Here is a 17,671-nt window from a genome sequence, read left to right as displayed (position 1 = left end):
TGGAGTTCAGCAGAGGGCTGATGTCCCACAGAGGCATCCGTACTAAAAGAGTTTGTTGCATTGTACAGCCAACCACAGTGCCAAGCAGTGCCGGACACCCTGCGCCATGAGAACCACCTGCAGCGAATGCACCAGCAGCAGCAGCTCAGAGTGCATGTGGTGCAGCAACATGAAGCAGTGCGTCGACTCCAACGCCTATGTAGCCTCCTTCCCCTTCGGCCAATGTATGGAGTGGTACACCATGAACACTTGTCCACGTAAGAGATCATTTTCCCGTTATTGCAATTCGATTTTATTTCATCTGCCTACATGTTATAAAAGTATAGCTCCTCTATAGTTTCACTGTTCCTCCCTTTTTTGCCCAATGCCCTTGTACAGCCTTGGCCTGAGGGTCATTTCGTAACCAAACAATGAAGATGAGAAACCAATTAACCACATTAAAGTGGGACTGAGGATTCCTGACTAAAACCAAGTTTTAAAACCTTTAGCCGTTTAATGTAGCCCTTTACATTTTAAATTCTTAATCTCCTTTTAGTAATACTTTATTTAACAGAGTTATTTCTTAGAATGAAATATGTAATGAATTGAATTTCAAGGGGAGTAAAAGAGTTTCATTTAATTGCTCCACTTAATGACTAATTTATGTTTTAGTCAGCACAGCATGTTGGTGAACATGGGGAACAAAAAAATTAGTGAAATTTTAGGGTGGTTATTGAGCGTGCCATATGGGTGCAAATTGCCTGGTGTTTCCCATATTTCCTGTCTGATTTGACAGATTTATTATTTTTTTTAAATCAGTCATAAAATCATAAAGTGGCAAACAAATAATCTGAAAACAAAAGAAATGGTTAAATGCGTAGATGAGTTAGAAGAAGAGAGTGTAACGTTTTAAAGACTTTGCTTATTTCTTTATTTATCACTGCTGGGGGAGAGTTACTCTAAATGTAGGGAGCAGTAAAATTAGGCGCCCTTACCGTCGTCTTTGCTGCTGCAATTTGTAAATGTTTTGGATTCTTTTTGGAGTCCGATCAGCGGCGCATCACTGATCTCCTCGATCTCGGCGTCTCTCATTTAAAATCCCATTGATCGCACGTAAAATGTTTACTTTTAAGAGTTGCCAGCTCATGCTGGCTGCCCAGTCATTCTCCTACTTACTTTGAACAAATTGCAGCTGCTGCCATAGCAAAACACTCTACAAGAGCCCGACACTTGAAACCGTTGCAGCATTTCATTTAAAGCTCTGAAGCTGCAAGCAGCTACATGTATAACTACCAGCCCTTCAGTCGCGATTCATTAGTTGCAATTTGAGAAACGAGGAAAACCCGACGGAAAATAAAGCAATCTGAAATCTGTGTATGTAGTACTGTAGCTGCAGTTAATATACTCAATCATTCAAGCATATGCTGCTCTGGAGATCTTCACCAAACTTAAAAAAAGGCTTGTTGATTATTAGTCTGTAGAGTAGAGCAACTTTGGACTGTTTCGGGGGGTTTTAACCTCCATTTAGCTGAACAAATAAAATTGTAGCCCTCCACTGAATGGCGATGGGGATCGATAATCTGGTTTGATAGTTTGAAACCTGGTACTTTTTGGATTTCGTCTTTGCAGCAGAGAACAATTTTCTTTTATGAAACCTAGCAGGTGAATCAAGTTATTATAGCCATCGATGGATGAACTGCTCATGGGGTGAGAGATGGAAATTAAAGGCACACATTCATGGGTCTTGAATTGTCTTTATGTGGTAATTGTGCCATGTTGACTGATGATGATTACATGTTAAATGGTTATAGGGCTTATAGATAGCTTTGGAAACTCTCTTCCTTTCCAAATTAAGTGGAAATGAAGCCAGATTTTTTTTTTTTTGAATAGAACACACATTCAGTTTTTCTAAAGAAACTGTTTGACATTTTTGACAACCGCATTCTTGCCGGGTTATAGATGTGAAGATCAATCCAGCTGTTCACTTTGAAGCTAAAAGCAAAGAGGCTAGCTTTGATTTAAAGAGTGAAATCCGGTGAAACCAGCTGGCACAACCCTGCCAAAGGTCAAGAGCTAACATGATGTAACCTGTAATGTGTGAGGAGATGATATTACAGCCATTTCCTTCCAGTTCCAGTGTCTTAGCTTTATTTTAAGCTAACTCAAAAATGATCACACTATTGCTTGCTTCCACTGACGAGTGTTTTATTCTTATATAAGCATAGTTTTGTCGGGAATTCAGAGCTCTGATTGTTGAAATACTGATGGCTTTGTTTGTACCTACCAACAATCATTTTTAAAAGCCATTTTTATTTTTTACATTCTCAAATATAAATACCTTTTTAATCACCTGGTGCTGTGTTGTGTTTCACTTCAGCGGAGAACTGTTCTGGATACAGAACGTGCGGGCAGTGTCTGGACCAGCCGGGCTGCGGTTGGTGCACTGACCCCAGTAACACGGGCAAAGGTCAGTGCATCGAGGGTTCCTACCGCGGGCCCTTCCAGACCTCTGTCCCGGCCCCTTCCACCCTTCCTGGTCTGTCCGCCAATCCTCAGCCGGCCCTCAACGCCAGCATGTGCCCGAGCGAATCAAAGTACAACTGGTCCTTCATTCACTGCCCAGGTGGGAACGTAATCTAAGATATTAGTTCTGTGACATGTGTTTTTAAATGACATCCATGCCAATTATTTCACACACATATGTTGTGGGGATTACAAAAATGCTTGTCTGTTAAATCTGCATTGTAACAAAAAGCTAAATTAGAATTTATCAGACAAAAGGCATCCAAAGAAAGTATGTGTTTATGTTGCATTTTGGGAAAATGTGTTTCTGTATTGTCACTTTGGTTTATAATTGTTCCTCGTTATGTGGTACAGACTGGGGGACTGGCATTTGAAGGAAATACTCACTTAGCTTAATAACCATAGTGATCTTCTCATCTAAAATGATTGAAATGCTGCTTTAAAGAGACTTCTGGCTGCTCTGATGCCTCTTATGACACACTCGAGCACTGGACAACAAACAGCTCTGGACGTTTATTTTACATAAATTTACATAAATTTCTCTGCTCAGAATAATCTACTCATTCCTTCATGTTCTTTCTTTATCGTGCCCCCCTCTCGTCTCGGGGGGTGATGTTTATGCAGTATGTTTGTTTACTCTTTTGCAGCTTGTCAGTGTAATGGTCACAGCCAGTGTGTCAACGAAAGCATCTGTGAGAAGTGCGAGGACCTGACAACCGGCCGACACTGCGAGAGCTGCATCTCCGGCTTCTACGGAGATCCGACCAACGGGGGCAGCTGCCAGCGTGAGTATCCGTGGGCCGTTCGGTGCGGCGCTAAATCAGCCAGTCGGTATTTCGGCACGCGGCTTCATTTAACTTGTCAGTATTTTACAGTCCATTTTTATGTCAGCCATTTTCCTGATTCGTCGCTGCACCGTAAAGCCTTCCCAGGGATATTAAAGATTTACTCCTTTACAGCTAATGCTGACAGTCAGTCAGTCGGACAACAAATCAATTGTCTATTCCTTCGACAGGTTAATTTAGCTTACCGGTATATTACAGCCACAGTGTATGTTGTGTGATTTCTACTTTTTATGCCTCCCTCTGGTATGTACATATATTTATTAAGTTCTGCGTCTGTGACAGTCAATCAATAACCTGTCCTGTCTCCATCCAGCATCGCTATCTTGTCAGCGTGCCCCCTCGGGGACATTAAAGGCATGCTTTACTTCACAGCTAATTGGTTTGACTCAAGAGGCATTATGTGGACAAGTAAAAAGTACACAGTCAGTGCCTCAAAATGGAGATTATTATCAAATAATCAAGATGACACGTGTACCTAAATGATGATAAATCATAAGGTGGCTCTTTTCTTCCAAGTCCCCCACTGTTAGCAGACTTGTATGTATTTCACAGCTGTTTCTACCAAGGGGGTGAGTCATTTTAAGAATGATAAATGATGATGAATTAATGCAAAGGATGATGCGCATTAACGTTTGTGCAGGCGCCTTAAAATGGGTCTTTTAAAAATCACCAAGCCTAACAGACATTTCACACGTGTTCACAAGACGGTTCTCTCTCGGGAGATGGAAAGTTGTTCTTCTCCTGGAGAGTGCTGCCTCGTAGCTATGTGATGGGCCAGATTGCCATAACTGCTGTTGTGCCCGTGTTGTTAACATCATTTCAGAGGATGAGGCCTTTTTTTGAGTCTCTAGGTGGGAATCTTTGAGCTTTTCAGTTAGATTTCAAATCCTGGACTCACGGTGCTTCGTACACCTTCCACCCCCAATCTGATGACAGTGGTGGGAAAAACTGTCGCGTAGCCAATGATGCAAATTATTGGCCACAAGCTAGCTTAAAAAGATGTAAGAATTAGATGTTAAGTCATGGTCGTGGCTCTCAGTATGAGCTTTAAACAGCATGGGGAAGCTGAGAGGTGGTGCTGTGCTATGCTTTAGTTTTTAAAGCACAGATGTTAGACTGAGTAGAGTTACACAAACATGTATGTTCTTAGAACTTTCACATCTAATGCATCGTGTATTTACAAAATTATTATGAACAGCATGAGGTGGCTTCACCGCCTTACTTTGGTGTATTACAGACCAAGGGTAATGTATTTGTCAAATACTGTAAAACTGACTGTAATTCTGGCCTCTGGCTCTAATGCGAGTACTGTTTGGGCAACAACACATAAAGCAAAATCTAGACTTCCTGCTGCAAAACAGTCTAAAGGTAAAAACTATATCCTAAATCTTTGCTGTTTCCCATCCAGTTGTCCAGATTAGACCTTGTAGTAAAGGGCCTGTTCTGGCTCGTGGGACGCATGTTTGACAGCCTGGGTTTAAATGAACTAAATAATGTGCTGGATGCTGTTTAGCTTAATGTGGGTTACTGACCAAATGTTGAAGCTTACATATGTGCAGCTTACATGCACGGACAGCAATGATTCATCTGGAATGATTGTTATCAGAGATATGTTAAACATTCAGTCATTTTGTAAAAAATCAACTGTAGAACTCATAACTGTGTTTAATAGTTAAAATAAGAGCTTTTTCACTTGCGCAATATTATGAGAACTCAAAGGATGGGGACTAAACAGCTGTGTAGCCTTAAGAAAACCACTTCTGTGATATTAATCTGGTTCAGTTTGCCAGTGAGCTTGAAGACTGGACACTAGAGCAATGGAAAAGATCATGCAGTCATTTGTATTATTGTAGTCTTTACCTTACAATATATAGCTCCTTGAGGTGACTGTTGGGATTTAGCAGTCTATAAATTGAATTGAATTAAATTGAACTTTTCCATAGTGGTTTGTACATCAGGGTAAGAAGTGAACCATGAGGTGAACCACCCCTCATGCCTCATGCTCACAGCCTGTGGGGACGGTGTAATTATGCAGGGTCAGCTGGACCACCTGGATATACTGCACGATGGATTCTTTTTTTTCATCCAAGATATCACGGACATATTCCAAGATGACAATGTCAGAATTCATCATCCTCACATTGTTTGGTTCAGAGAGCATGAGACATTGTCACACATGGATTAGCCAGCACAGAGTGCAGACTTTAACCCCACTGAGAATCTTTGGGATGTACATGAGAAGACTTTATGCAGCAAAGCCGGTCCAATGAAATATTAGCATCGGACTTTGAATCCTCATCCTGACCACCAAGCTCACTATTATCAAGCAGGGCAAAATGGTTTAATACAGGAAGAGGCCATTAATGGAGTCTGTAGGTCTTATAGGTTATGAATGTGCTGAATCAAGTTTATCTGTCATTAGATTGTTGATATATGCGTATTATATTCACTGTACTGTACAAGTCTTGTGTGTGGTTGCTGCTGTGATAAGTAAAATAATTTATTTATCTTTTTATTTATTTTTTCAGCCTGCAAGTGTAATGGCCACGCAAGCATGTGCAACCCTAACAATGGCAAGTGCTTCTGTACAACCAAGGGCATCAAAGGAGACCGATGCCACCTGTGAGTTTCACCTTTCATGATGCTCGCCTGTCTCTCTGTCCTCTTTTTCACTCATGCGATGTCTGAAATCTTTACTGTAATATTTTGCACCCCTAGAATTCAGATTGCTTGTGGGGTACCGTAGACTTTATTTTCTAGTTTTTCTCTGTCCAACAGGTCCATTATGTGTTACACTGCATCCAGAGAATCTGACAGCACAAGAGTGGTACTGGTCTATAGCAAACCCTCAAATAGCTCTTTTCAACTTTTCTAGGAGTTTTTTTTCTTCACACGTTTTGAACAAAGGACTCTAACTTGAAGATGGTCCTTTGTGATAGTCCAGGATTATAGCTTAGCACTTTGGGGGTCAAAGCTGGTAACTGGTCAATCACAGCCATCAAGGCTTCTGCAATCTGTGTACCGTGAAAACAGCATTCAGTGACGAGTAAAAATGTGAATCCCTTTCAATGATTTAGTCAACTTCTCCAAAAATTAACAGCATACATGTATTTGTCAGTTGTTGAGCTAACCTAAGAATGAGCCTGTAAAACCATCAGCAGATTGGGAAATGGGTTTCCAATAATCAACAACCTTCATGTGCAAGATTGCTGAACCACATGAACTTCAGTGGGTTTTTTTCCTGCCCCGAAATGTTATTTTCCAGACCTGTAAAGCCACATGTTGAGATTTCAAAATGAAAAACTCTAACCATGGCACAGCGCAGCAGCAGCTGTTCATTAGCGCTTGCAGCTATATTTTTAGTACTTGTCTTAACCCTGGACTTCATTATCAGAGGGTTTTCCAAAATCCATTTAAAAAGTTGAGATAAGGTTTCACAAATGATTGGTCATCAGTATGAAAATGAGGCCTTTTTTTCGCCTTATTAAATTTCTTTAAAGATTTCGTAGGCACAAGTTTCCTGTTAATTCCCATCACGCTCACTCGGTCTCCTTTTAATCTTTTTTTTATTCTTTTACACTGTGGTGTTACTTCCTGACTGAAGGTTAACACTTCTCTCTTTCTTCTGCTCTTCCCTCTTTCCTTTCTTTCTGATGTTTCTACCATCCCTGTTCATCTTTCCCTCGCCTCTCTTCAGGTGTGAAGTCGAGAACCGCTACCAAGGCAACCCCCTCAAAGGAACATGCTATTGTAAGTGGAATTACAATTACTAACGTCAGTAAAGGGGTTTGTGTGTGCGTGCGTGTGCGGTGTCACATTAAGAGAGCACTATAAGGTCTGAATCTCTTCCTTGTTCATGTCAGTGGCAAGACAGCAACATGGCTCCTAAATCAAAGCAATTTGATGTTTAAAAAATAACATCGAGAGCCAGAGCTGCTCTTTTAAACAAGCCGCAGGTGGAAAGAATTGAAAGTGAGACACAGATGAAATTGCCAAAAAAATGCAGGGGAGCTTATAAAGGACCGTCTTGCTCTTTTTCCACCTGTGATAAGTCATTTTGCAGACAGAGTGCAGTACAGCGGTCCTGCCATTTTTAATCTTATTATCTGATGATAATGGAGGCTAAAGTGATGTCACGTTAGTCTAATCATCACTACTTTCTAACCCAAACAAGCTATAGATCATGTTGGACTGTATAGTGTTAAATTTTCACACTGATGGAGGAACTAGGTCATCCATTGTGCTGTTTTTAAAAAAATGTATTTATGTTTTTATTACCCTGTATTCTGCTAAGGTGTGAATATGTTTCTAAGGCATTTCTGTTAAGAGGAACATTAAGTGTTATCCATATTTACGCTGAATTAACTGGATAAGTAATTGGATAGTTTGTTAAAATCAATCAACTGTAAATTTATTCCTCATCAAATTATTAATCTATAATGGAATTTAACAGCCAGTATGCTCCGTGGTTATTCAAACACAGCTTACTTTTGGTAGCACCTGTTGGTATTTGTGGTTGCAGCAAACGCCCCCGTCATCCAAACACACTGCAACTTTAATAAAGAAGTCAGGCAGTAATTTGTAATTGGGAATTTTCAATCAGCCCGTTAGCCGCGGTGATCTGATTTTCTGCTTTGCACAATATGAGTCTATGTCCCCTCTGTGTTCGGTTACCTTGCTGGGAGCTTAGAGGCGTGCTGCCAGTGACTGCCAGCTCACTGTGGCTGCTCCTTCTTGTCCCATTACTCCCTGTAATATTTCAAAACGACCTGCTGTCAAAAAAATGCCAGCAGGGACTGTTGTTTTGTAGGCGCGTTTGTGGGGAGCAGTAGTGGCAAGCGCTCTGTTCCTGACACAAGCTGCATTTCCTGTTACTACCTAATAGTAAAAATAATCTCATGTCTGCCGGTTACATTCCTTTCAATGTGAAGCTGAAGCAGTTGGGAATGTTTCCTGTACTTAGAAGTTAATTACATTAGTGTTTTTTAATGACAGCATCATGTACTATTATTCAAATATCTATAAAGCTTTTGATCATTGTTATCATTGCTGTATGGAGAGGAAACAAACAAACAAATAAAACCCTCCAATTTTTCAAGTTTATCCCGGGATCATAAAATCCTGTTATACTGGTAGTTCAAAGCAGCATTGGGTTGGATTACTCTGATCTAACTGCGACTAAATGTGTTACTTTTTATAATTAATAACAGGTAGAATAGCATGAGGTCACTTTAAAGTAAGACCCTGCTGAGACCCAAAAAAACTCTCCTGCAGTGTCTCAGAATGAGGGACCGACTGGGGGGCGCAGTACGTGATCCAGCTGTTTAAACTGATTTTTGCCTGAAGTTGAACTTTTTGTTTGACTTTGGAAATTATTTGAGGTGGGATTATTTTGTGTTTACTTATTTTCGAGATTTGGCCCCATCTAAATCGCTTTTATCCAGATTATTTGAGTGGAACTGTAACTGCAGAATAACCCATGGCGTCTGAATGCATCCGTCTCCCCTGTTTTGAACTTCGGTGTTTTGTTGCGCTATCCTGAAAGTGACCTTCAGCTGTAATTTACCGCTAGCTGGCAGGCTGTCATGTAACCCATCCTCTGTCCTGACCTTCATCACAGAGCACGCTCCAAAATCTTCAGGTCTATCCAAGAAAGTCAATCCAATGTTTGAAACGGAGAAAGAATGGGAGTAATTTCCCGCCCGGAGCCCTGTCTGAAACCATGTTCTTGTGTGACTTTCAAACTAGACTGATTGAGTTGTTCTTCTGCTTCTTTTTGTAATCCCCACCACATTCCTCTCACGCTGGCGGCTCAACGGCTTCAAACAGACACGCTACTCATCGACTACCAGTTCACCTTCAGCCTGTCGCAGGAAGACGACCGCTACTACACGGCCATCAACTTTGTGGCCACACCTGAGGAGGTACGTGTCTAACAGTGAGCACCCCACCGCCACAGCAGCTGTCACTTCTGTGAGGATTAGAAAGTTTATAGTCGTTGTCGAACAAATAGGCTCACTTCTTTGTCATTTTAGGGATTACTTAGATGGTAGTTCAGTAGTTTACATGCACACTGATCGTACTGGACAGGCAGGAAGCGTGGTGATGGACATGAGCGTGACACCAAAACTAACTTAAATAAGATAAAATAAGATCAGTATTTAATAATCACTCAACAAACTGAGTCAACTGGTTTATTAGGTTCCCTGCAGGAAAGTTTCCTCGCTGATAAGCTCGTCATCAGAGCGAAGAGTAATGTGGCCACTCATCAGAGAGTCAGTCAAGCAGATGTTTTTACGGCAAACAAAAGCTTGTCCGGTCGTGTTTACCTGGCTGCAGCATCTGGGGCCAAAATTGAAACATAAGCATCTGATTAAATGTTCCAGATGGTATTTTTCCCCTGACAAAGCTTCTACTGAAGATTTACAAATGCACAATCAGCTACAGGGGAGGCTCAACTGTTACAATCACAACATATTTCGAGATATATTTATCAAATCCAGGAAACTTGTAATGAAGTTGAATTTTTAGCTGATTGAGTTGTTCCGCAGTTATTTAATAATTCAGAAACAAAAAAATGATCATTTACGAAATATAGAATCGAGCAGAACATTTCAAATTCAAGACAAAGTGGTGATAACATCTGTGATGCATATGTGTAACAATAAATAGTGAAGACATCTGGATTTCTCAGCGTCCAGCTTCAGCCGGCTTCGATGAAGCTGTTGAAATGTTAATTGTTGCCTTTTTTTCCTTAATAAATAATTGATTCATGAACGCTGGCTTTCAGTTAGTGAGTAAACATCAATTACATCTCAGCTTACATCTGTTTGACATTATTTGAGCTTCACTTACAGTGAATGTGATACATGCGGTGTTCAGCTGCGGTGCTTATTCAAACATTTGATTTGTTAATTCGGCCTTCCATTAGCTCTGCAAATTTGCTCTGGTCTGCAATACAGTAACTGCTTGTGCAGCTACAAAGTGATACCGGAGGAGTGAACAAAGTCGCTGCTCTGCAGTTACAGTAAAACGTAAGGGCTTTTCTGGTCTGTGTGTTACGAGCAGTTTGTTTTTCGTTTACTCTGGTGGTTGCAGTAAAAAACGGACTCGCCCATCTTTATTGAATTGTGGTTCGACTGCTATGGGGCACGTGGGGAAAATGACACCAGTAAACTGATGATGATGATGACTTGTCCATGTTTCTGTCCTCAGCCAAACCGAGATCTAGACATGTTCATAAATGCCTCCAAGAACTTCAATCTGAATGTAACCTGGGCCACCAGCTTCACCGGTAAGTCTCAAGAAAGCCCCTTATTAGTGTTGCTCAACCAATTAGTCAATGAGAAAATGATTGGCCAGTGATTTAAATATGTAAGCAAGTGTTTAAATTAAGGTTTAAAATGATAAATATTACTGCTTTTCTCAGACAAAGAAAGTGTGAAGATGGCTGGGTTTATATTCATGTAATAACAAGTTAATAACAAGGTTGTTTTTTTTTTGTCACCGTGTTCACAGCTGTTTAAAAAGGATATGAAAAGTCACTTGTCTTTCCATTGTAGTAATTTCTGGACCAGGAGATTTACAAATGTGAAGTAATGCAGATATTTCACATTTGTTGTGTCAATAAAATTCCACCAGACACTGGAGCAGAAATGAGAAATTCTCCTTTTCTTTTTGTCCTGTTTTGTTTTTTCTTTTTTTAAAATAATTTCCTCCACCATCTATAACTTTTGTATGATTTGACATGTTTGTCCTGTATTCCTGCCTCTTCCTGTTCTCCTTTCTTCTCCTCTTTTCTTTATCTCCCTGTTATTTCTCCCTCCATCTCTGTCCCTTGTTTGTGTCACCCAGCGGGCACCCAGGCCGGAGAGGAGATCCCCATCGTCTCTCGGAGCAACATTAAAGAGTTCAAAGAAAGCTTTTCCAATGAGAACTTTGATTTCCGAAACAGCCCCAACATTACTTTCTTCGTCTACGTCAGTAACTTCACGTGGCCCATCAAGATCCAAGTAAGCAACTCGTACACTAAACGATAACTGGTCCGTTTTTGTTACCATACATATTTGTAAAGCAGGCAGGTAAAGACAGGGTGACTACAGATTAATGCAATACTAAAATTCTGTTCAATTTATAACTCTATATTTATGATAAAGCTCCACTGTGAGCAATACATTTACATAAAAACTGACATGTATTGATGACTCAAATGCCTAAGAAGCGTGATTGATTGTCAGTTTATGGAGTGCTCTTATCTGGGCACATTTACTTCTGCCAGACAGAGTAAGTCATTCATGTGACATCTAAGAATCAGCGTTCATTCACTGGTTTGATGAAAGTGAAAAGAATGTTAGATATGACTCTTAAAGCCTTAAAATGAGAAGCTTGGTGTATGACAAAGTGTGAGAAGTAGAATTAATGGGGATGGCCGGAAACCTTAAATGTGACAGATAGAGAAGGTTGCTTTGTCTCTGTGTCACATAAATGAAAAAGGAGACGTCATCATCCATATTGCACTTAAATACACCACGAGTTTACCAAATGTAGCTTTAAGTTAAGCAGCAGTTCATACTACTCAGGGGATTTAAAAAATCCGGGCTTCTATGGCTCTTTGGAAGTAGTGAAAAAAAGTTGTTAAGATGAGGTCAGAAGTTAATGTATCCCATTGCTTCTGTCCAAAGCAAACCGAACAACTTACAATGAGATAACTCTGTGAAGGTTCTCAGTCATCCAGGTCATCAGCCAAGGTTTCAGGTGAAACCACTGTGAAACCTAGCCCCACCCTATCATGTGATTTACTGAGGTCAAAAGGCCCAGGATGTGAGTGGGTGTTAAGGCGTCTGGGAAGGGATCTCAAAACTGGATTATAGATGGCAGACGGGGTTCACCTGAAACCTTGGCTGGTTGTGATCCATACCTGTTTTCACACCTTGGCTCGTGTGACTAGGTAGAGCAGCGGTCCCCAACCTTTTTTGCGCCACGGACCGGTTTAATGTCAGGTAATATTTTCATGGACCGGCCTTTAAGGTGTCGCGGATAAATACAACAAAATAAAATGATACGACCAAGACAAAAACTGTGGTATTTTGTAAATATAATAATAAAAGAGAATTCACTGTGTAATTGTGTAACTTTATTAGCAGCGTCCTCCTGAAATGCGCCAACAACATTGAGAGTAACATCCTCCTCTCTGCCCCTTAATGCTCTTTAACCAAGTTAACCGAGTTAACGATAAAACCCCAGAAAGCCATAAATTTCACACCCAGGCCTTAATCTCTCTTGGCCCTGTGCTAAACGACTCACGGACCAGTACTGGTCCATGACCCGGGGGTTGGGGACCGCTGACGTAGAGAATCAATACAGGGCGTCCATGACCCTGTTGGGGACACTCCCGTAGGGCTTAAATCCAGGGCTCTTCACCAGTTGCTCTTAGAACTGAAGAAGCTTCTCGGATGAGAGGTGAAACGTCTTTAAGATACTTAAATAAGTCCAGAGGCTTTTCTTTCCAAGCTCCTTAGACAACTCTGAGATAAGCAGTATCCGCAATGCTAAAATAACATACAAACATGACACTTTAAAAGACAAAGACACCTTTATAGAGTTGTAATTTATTATGTGTTAGCTGTGAGTGTGTTGTAGTGGTTACTGACGTTTTTTTTGCCGTGCCTTTTTTAACTTTTACAACAATTATGTATGCCAACTTGAAATTTCCTCTGTCACCAGGACAGAGGAAATTTTGCTGACTTTGTTCCAGGCCTCTGAATTTCTCAGGTGTAAACCTTTCTTAGTTATTAAAATTAAACCAGCTTGGTGTGACTGTATAGACAAAACAGCAATGGTATTTAATTTTTGCACTTGTTTTTGTTATTGTGCAGCATGTAATGGAGCTGCATTGTTTTTTCAGAAAGTAAGCCTTTTCTTTTCACCTGAAATGAGTTCTTATTGGCTTTATTGCTGACATAGTTAGCAAAATGGTAATCAATACAACACTTTACGTCTCAGTACTCAGCAGCTTTCATTCAGATAACACTGTAAGACAGACTTGGCCCTGATTAAAACACAGCTGTACTCAGTTGCCTTACGCTTAACGACTGCGTTGAGTTTGAAATGCCTCATACAGCTCTGTATCGACATCCTTACACGTGTAGTTGTCACTAATGTAGGAAGTGGCTTGTTTTCTCTGTAGATTTGTAGAGTTCTAATAAAGCGTTTCAGGAAATTACATCTGAAAATGCGCCGTGTGCACATGGGTGTTTGTGCAGGGTGGTATAAACTCCTGCATCAATACAACCTGTTGGTGTAATAAATGAATGTTCTGCCAGGACTGCGCGCTGCTGGAGGGGGAGAGGCACTCTGGGCCTGGCTTTCTGTGCCTCTCCAAACAGTTCTGGGAATGATTTTCACTGGTTGCCCCCCTTGCAAGCTTCTTCCCCCACCTCTCGCCCTCCTCCTGTAAAAGAAAAATCCTGCCTCCATGTACCATATCCTGCCTTGTGAGGGCTTTTAGTTCTTTCAGCTTTAGAACACCCAAACTGCTGCCAACCAGCCTCAGGAGGTGCAGCTCCACAGCAGAGCAGAGAGCTTAGCTGACTTAGCTCCCCCCACACCCCACTCGGCCTCTCTAGGTCCACCTCACCTTCTGCCTTCCTGGGTGGGATCATGTAGAAGATCACCCCTATTTTGAAACTAAAACACAGGTCTGTTGCTGTGTTTTTTGGGTTTCTTGCCCCCTACTTTGCACTCATGGAGTTTTATCTTCGTCAGCGAGGTAACAGTTTCTGTTTTTTTCCTTTCTTTTCTTTTTTTTTAACCATTTCTTCTGACTAATAGTTCTTGATTTTTCCTTTGCCTTTTCTCGCTCTCCTCGCATTCAGCGGTCTGCTGCAGTGTGGCACTTGGATACGTGAGCGCGCTTGTGTGTGGAACCGTAGGCGGCGGGTCCTCCGGTGTTGGCAGGCAGAGATCGGCATGCTGGAAAATGGTTCATAAACAGCAACTTAGAAAGAGCAAGGGCAAAGTGGAATGTTAAGTTGAAACACATGCTGCATTCAGAGTGTGCAAACCTAAGCTCTCTCTCTGAGCTATACAGGGCTCTCTGTCTTTCTCTTGCTCCCTCTCTTCACACGCCACCTCAAGGTTGCTTCTGTTTGCTTTCACAGGGTTGGAAGTTGCGCTCGAACAGCAGGCGCATCTTTTCGAAGGGAATTTGTTTTTGCTCGTTTTACTTTCGCTTCACTTTGTCCGAACACACGGTTGAGCTCAAGCTTTTTGGAATTATTACACATTTCTTTACATCAGATCAAAAACTTCTAAAGAGCACTGAATTGGATTACAGGACACACCCCGTTGTAATTACTCTCACTTACCAAATGAGATCTTTCCCAGTGGTCGGAGTGAATTCTGTGATGACTTCATCAACCGTCGAGCTGCTCGGATCATCAAAGCAGAATCAATTGCAGGGAGATTAGTAAGCCCGGAGTTCTCACACACCTCTTTTCTCCCTTTTTTCCTGATGAAGAATAGATCAGATTTTAATGATGTTTGTAATGAAACACAAATCCAAGACTAATTACATTAAAGAGCTGTGATCTCCTGTTCCGTGCCTTAGTGAACATGTCATGATATGGTAGAGATTACAACGGCCTGCAATTTAATACCCCGCCGTGCAGTAGCAGCATCTGTAGCTATCAGCTGACTGCTGCTCTGCATATCTGTACGGACCCGTGTTGTGTTTATCTGGGCCATGCCTCGCTGCCTGGTGGGTGTGTCTTGATAGCGATCGCAGAGAGGTTGGAAAACAGAAGCAGCGGTTTTTGCAGTGACTGATACAACATAAAATTGTTACTGTATAAAAACTAAAGGAAAATGAAAACTTAAAAAGATACCATGCACATTAATATAGTGGTTATATATGAAAGTATTCTACCTTTAAAAAAAAAAATAAACATTTTTAACACTTTTAATTTAATCAGCAATAAAGTGCCTTGTAATCTGAGATGCACTAAGATAACAGTACTTTCCTGAGGAATACCACTTACAGAAATTCAGAATTGTGTCACCTTGCAGTAATTGCATAACTCATTTCTAGTTTGTAAAGCAGGTAATTTAGTCTTAATTTAGATTTAAAGACTAATTGTTAGATTCTTTCTTCCTTTTTAAGTTCCTCCTGGCGTGATCGGAGGTGTGGCTCTGTGTTTCTCTTTAAAATATGCCCAAGTTTCTGAACATATTCCTGTTCAGCTCAGAAGCTTTACTTCTTTTTAAAATCTGTCATTTTGGCAGTATGCTGGAGATCATCGTGCCAAATGTTCATGTGACTTGGAGTCATCTTTTAGGCTTTTTACTTTTTTAGCTTTCCCTTTTTTTAAAATCACATTGTTGCTGCCTCAACTTTCCATTTTGGTGTCTGTTTATCAGTTTAGTCATTCTAAATGATCGTGCTTGTTCATAAAATGGCAGTACTCCTTTGTTTTGGCTCAGAAACATTTTAAAACATTTGACACTGAAGTAAGTTTGCACAGATTTTACTTACAGATTTTGTTGTTTACTGTACATTTGAAAATCAGCCAGCTACTCATCATTTCCCAGCTAATCTAACTTGCTAAATACAGTAAAGTAAAACTGTTTACTGACCTTTGAGGCTTCACTTTGACTGCGCTGTTTTGAGAAAAATGTAAATTTTTCTGCAGTGTATGGCTGCAGTGACAGAGCTGCCATGCTGAGGTTTAGCAGGTATAGTGTTGTTTTGTTGATGATGGTTTTTTTGTGGTGTTGTTTTTGCCCTTGTATCAGGATTAAATCAGTCTGAGTTTGATGGGAGTATTATTACATCTCTAAGTATTTGGTCACAAACACAAAGCGCTGGACACTTGATTGTTCCTCAGAAGATGTCAGATTCATTAGTTGGTTAAGTCATTTCACACCAAAACATGGAAAGAGAGAAAACCCTCTGGTACTGCTACAGCAAAAGTCCAGAGTTCACCAACATCATCATACATCATTTTTCAAAGTATACACCAGGGTTGTCAAACATAAGGCCCTGAGGCCAGAATCAGCCCAGCAAAGACTCCAATGTGGCCCACTTTGACCCCCATCTTTGGAAAATTTGACAGCACCTATTGCCATTCACACTACACCAAATTAAGTAATAGATGAACAACAATTAAAACAGTGAAAAAACAGGAGCTTTCTTATCTCCTGTCAATTTCTATGTCTTTGAGTCCACCGAGTGTAACAAACAAGAAAAACAGGAGTTTTTGGTGAATTAATGTAAATTACTCTCCTGTGTTTGTAATTCCTACCATAAACTTTTCTGCAATTTTCTACATTTAATATTTCTGTTGATAGATTTCTTTTTATTTACTACAGCTGTTTGACGAGCTGAATGACCAGTTATATGTCACGATCAACAGCTGGTTTGTTTTCAGATGTAGTTCACACCGCAGCACGATAAGCATGTAAGCTGCAAGTCCAAAGTTCCACACAGTCCAGCACATTTAAAATGACTTTTCCCTCAGACCCCTTCCTTTATAGCAGAACCTGTTGAGCAGGCATCCCTCGCAATGATAACGACACTTTCCTTCAAAACTCCAATATACTTCAAGCAGCTGTCAGAATCCATTAAGGCAGAATATTTCCAATCCTAATGCCCGGCGGCAGGCTGACAGGCCCTGCTGTGAGATCCTTTACAACCCCTAAAGAGTCACCCTCTGCTGGGCACATAACTAGAGCGTCGCCCAGGCCGCCTGCTGCCACCTTCAGCCTGCCTGTCACTGACAGAGAACCGCACATTGCTGACACTTGAGATTAGCCGCTACAATAACTGTTATCGCACATCTTCCCAGTGCCACAGCCTCCTCGCACTGTTCAGAATCGAGTCGAAGCACTAATGGCATGGGGTGATGTCACTGCTTTTTCTTGCGCTGGACAAGTTAGTGTTGTCCTTGATGGGGTGGGGGGAGAGAATTATGAATCTCTAATCAACGAAAAAGAAAAAAAAGTAGATGGCTTTGTTAGGCCGCTGTCATAAGGCATGCTGGGTTTCAGTGCCCCGACCGACGGGGCTTCTTTGATAATTCTATGTTTCGCTCTTTAAAGAATTCCTGCAATTAGCAGGTTCATAAGCTCTCCGGTGCGTTTTTTTCTCTCAGGCTTTCATTTTTACCCCCTCTTTACATTCATGAAGACGAGGAAGTAAAATATTTCCTCCAAACATTTTTCTCTTAATTGCAAATAACCTAATTGGCTTCTTTAAAAATGGAATAATTTCCTGAAATGTCTCCGCAGGGTTTTTATTGAAGATGCATGGATGAATTTTAAAACTT

The 17,671-nt window shown here is 40.9% G+C and overlaps 1 protein-coding gene across 3 annotated transcripts in view; it reads left to right on the top strand.

Annotated features, from left to right (window-relative positions):
- The window catches only part of atrn (attractin), a 126,729-nt gene that overhangs the window by 41,021 nt on the left and 68,037 nt on the right, over nt 1–17,671 (top strand). For all 3 annotated transcript variants that reach the window (XM_031742051.2, XM_031742052.2, XM_031742054.2), the window contains exons 17-24: nt 69–257; nt 2,357–2,602; nt 3,150–3,287; nt 5,876–5,969; nt 7,045–7,097; nt 9,177–9,271; nt 10,563–10,641; nt 11,202–11,359. In XM_031742051.2, the coding sequence (XP_031597911.2) occupies nt 69–257; nt 2,357–2,602; nt 3,150–3,287; nt 5,876–5,969; nt 7,045–7,097; nt 9,177–9,271; nt 10,563–10,641; nt 11,202–11,359 (1,052 nt within the window). The remainder of the gene's footprint in view (nt 1–68; nt 258–2,356; nt 2,603–3,149; nt 3,288–5,875; nt 5,970–7,044; nt 7,098–9,176; nt 9,272–10,562; nt 10,642–11,201; nt 11,360–17,671) is intronic.

This window comes from Oreochromis aureus, linkage group 19, assembly GCF_013358895.1.
Source record: "Oreochromis aureus strain Israel breed Guangdong linkage group 19, ZZ_aureus, whole genome shotgun sequence".
NCBI classification, from domain to species: Eukaryota; Metazoa; Chordata; class Actinopteri; order Cichliformes; family Cichlidae; genus Oreochromis; species Oreochromis aureus.
The sequence above is the reverse complement of the archived record's forward strand: the minus strand, read 5'-3'. Positions and strand labels throughout refer to the sequence as shown.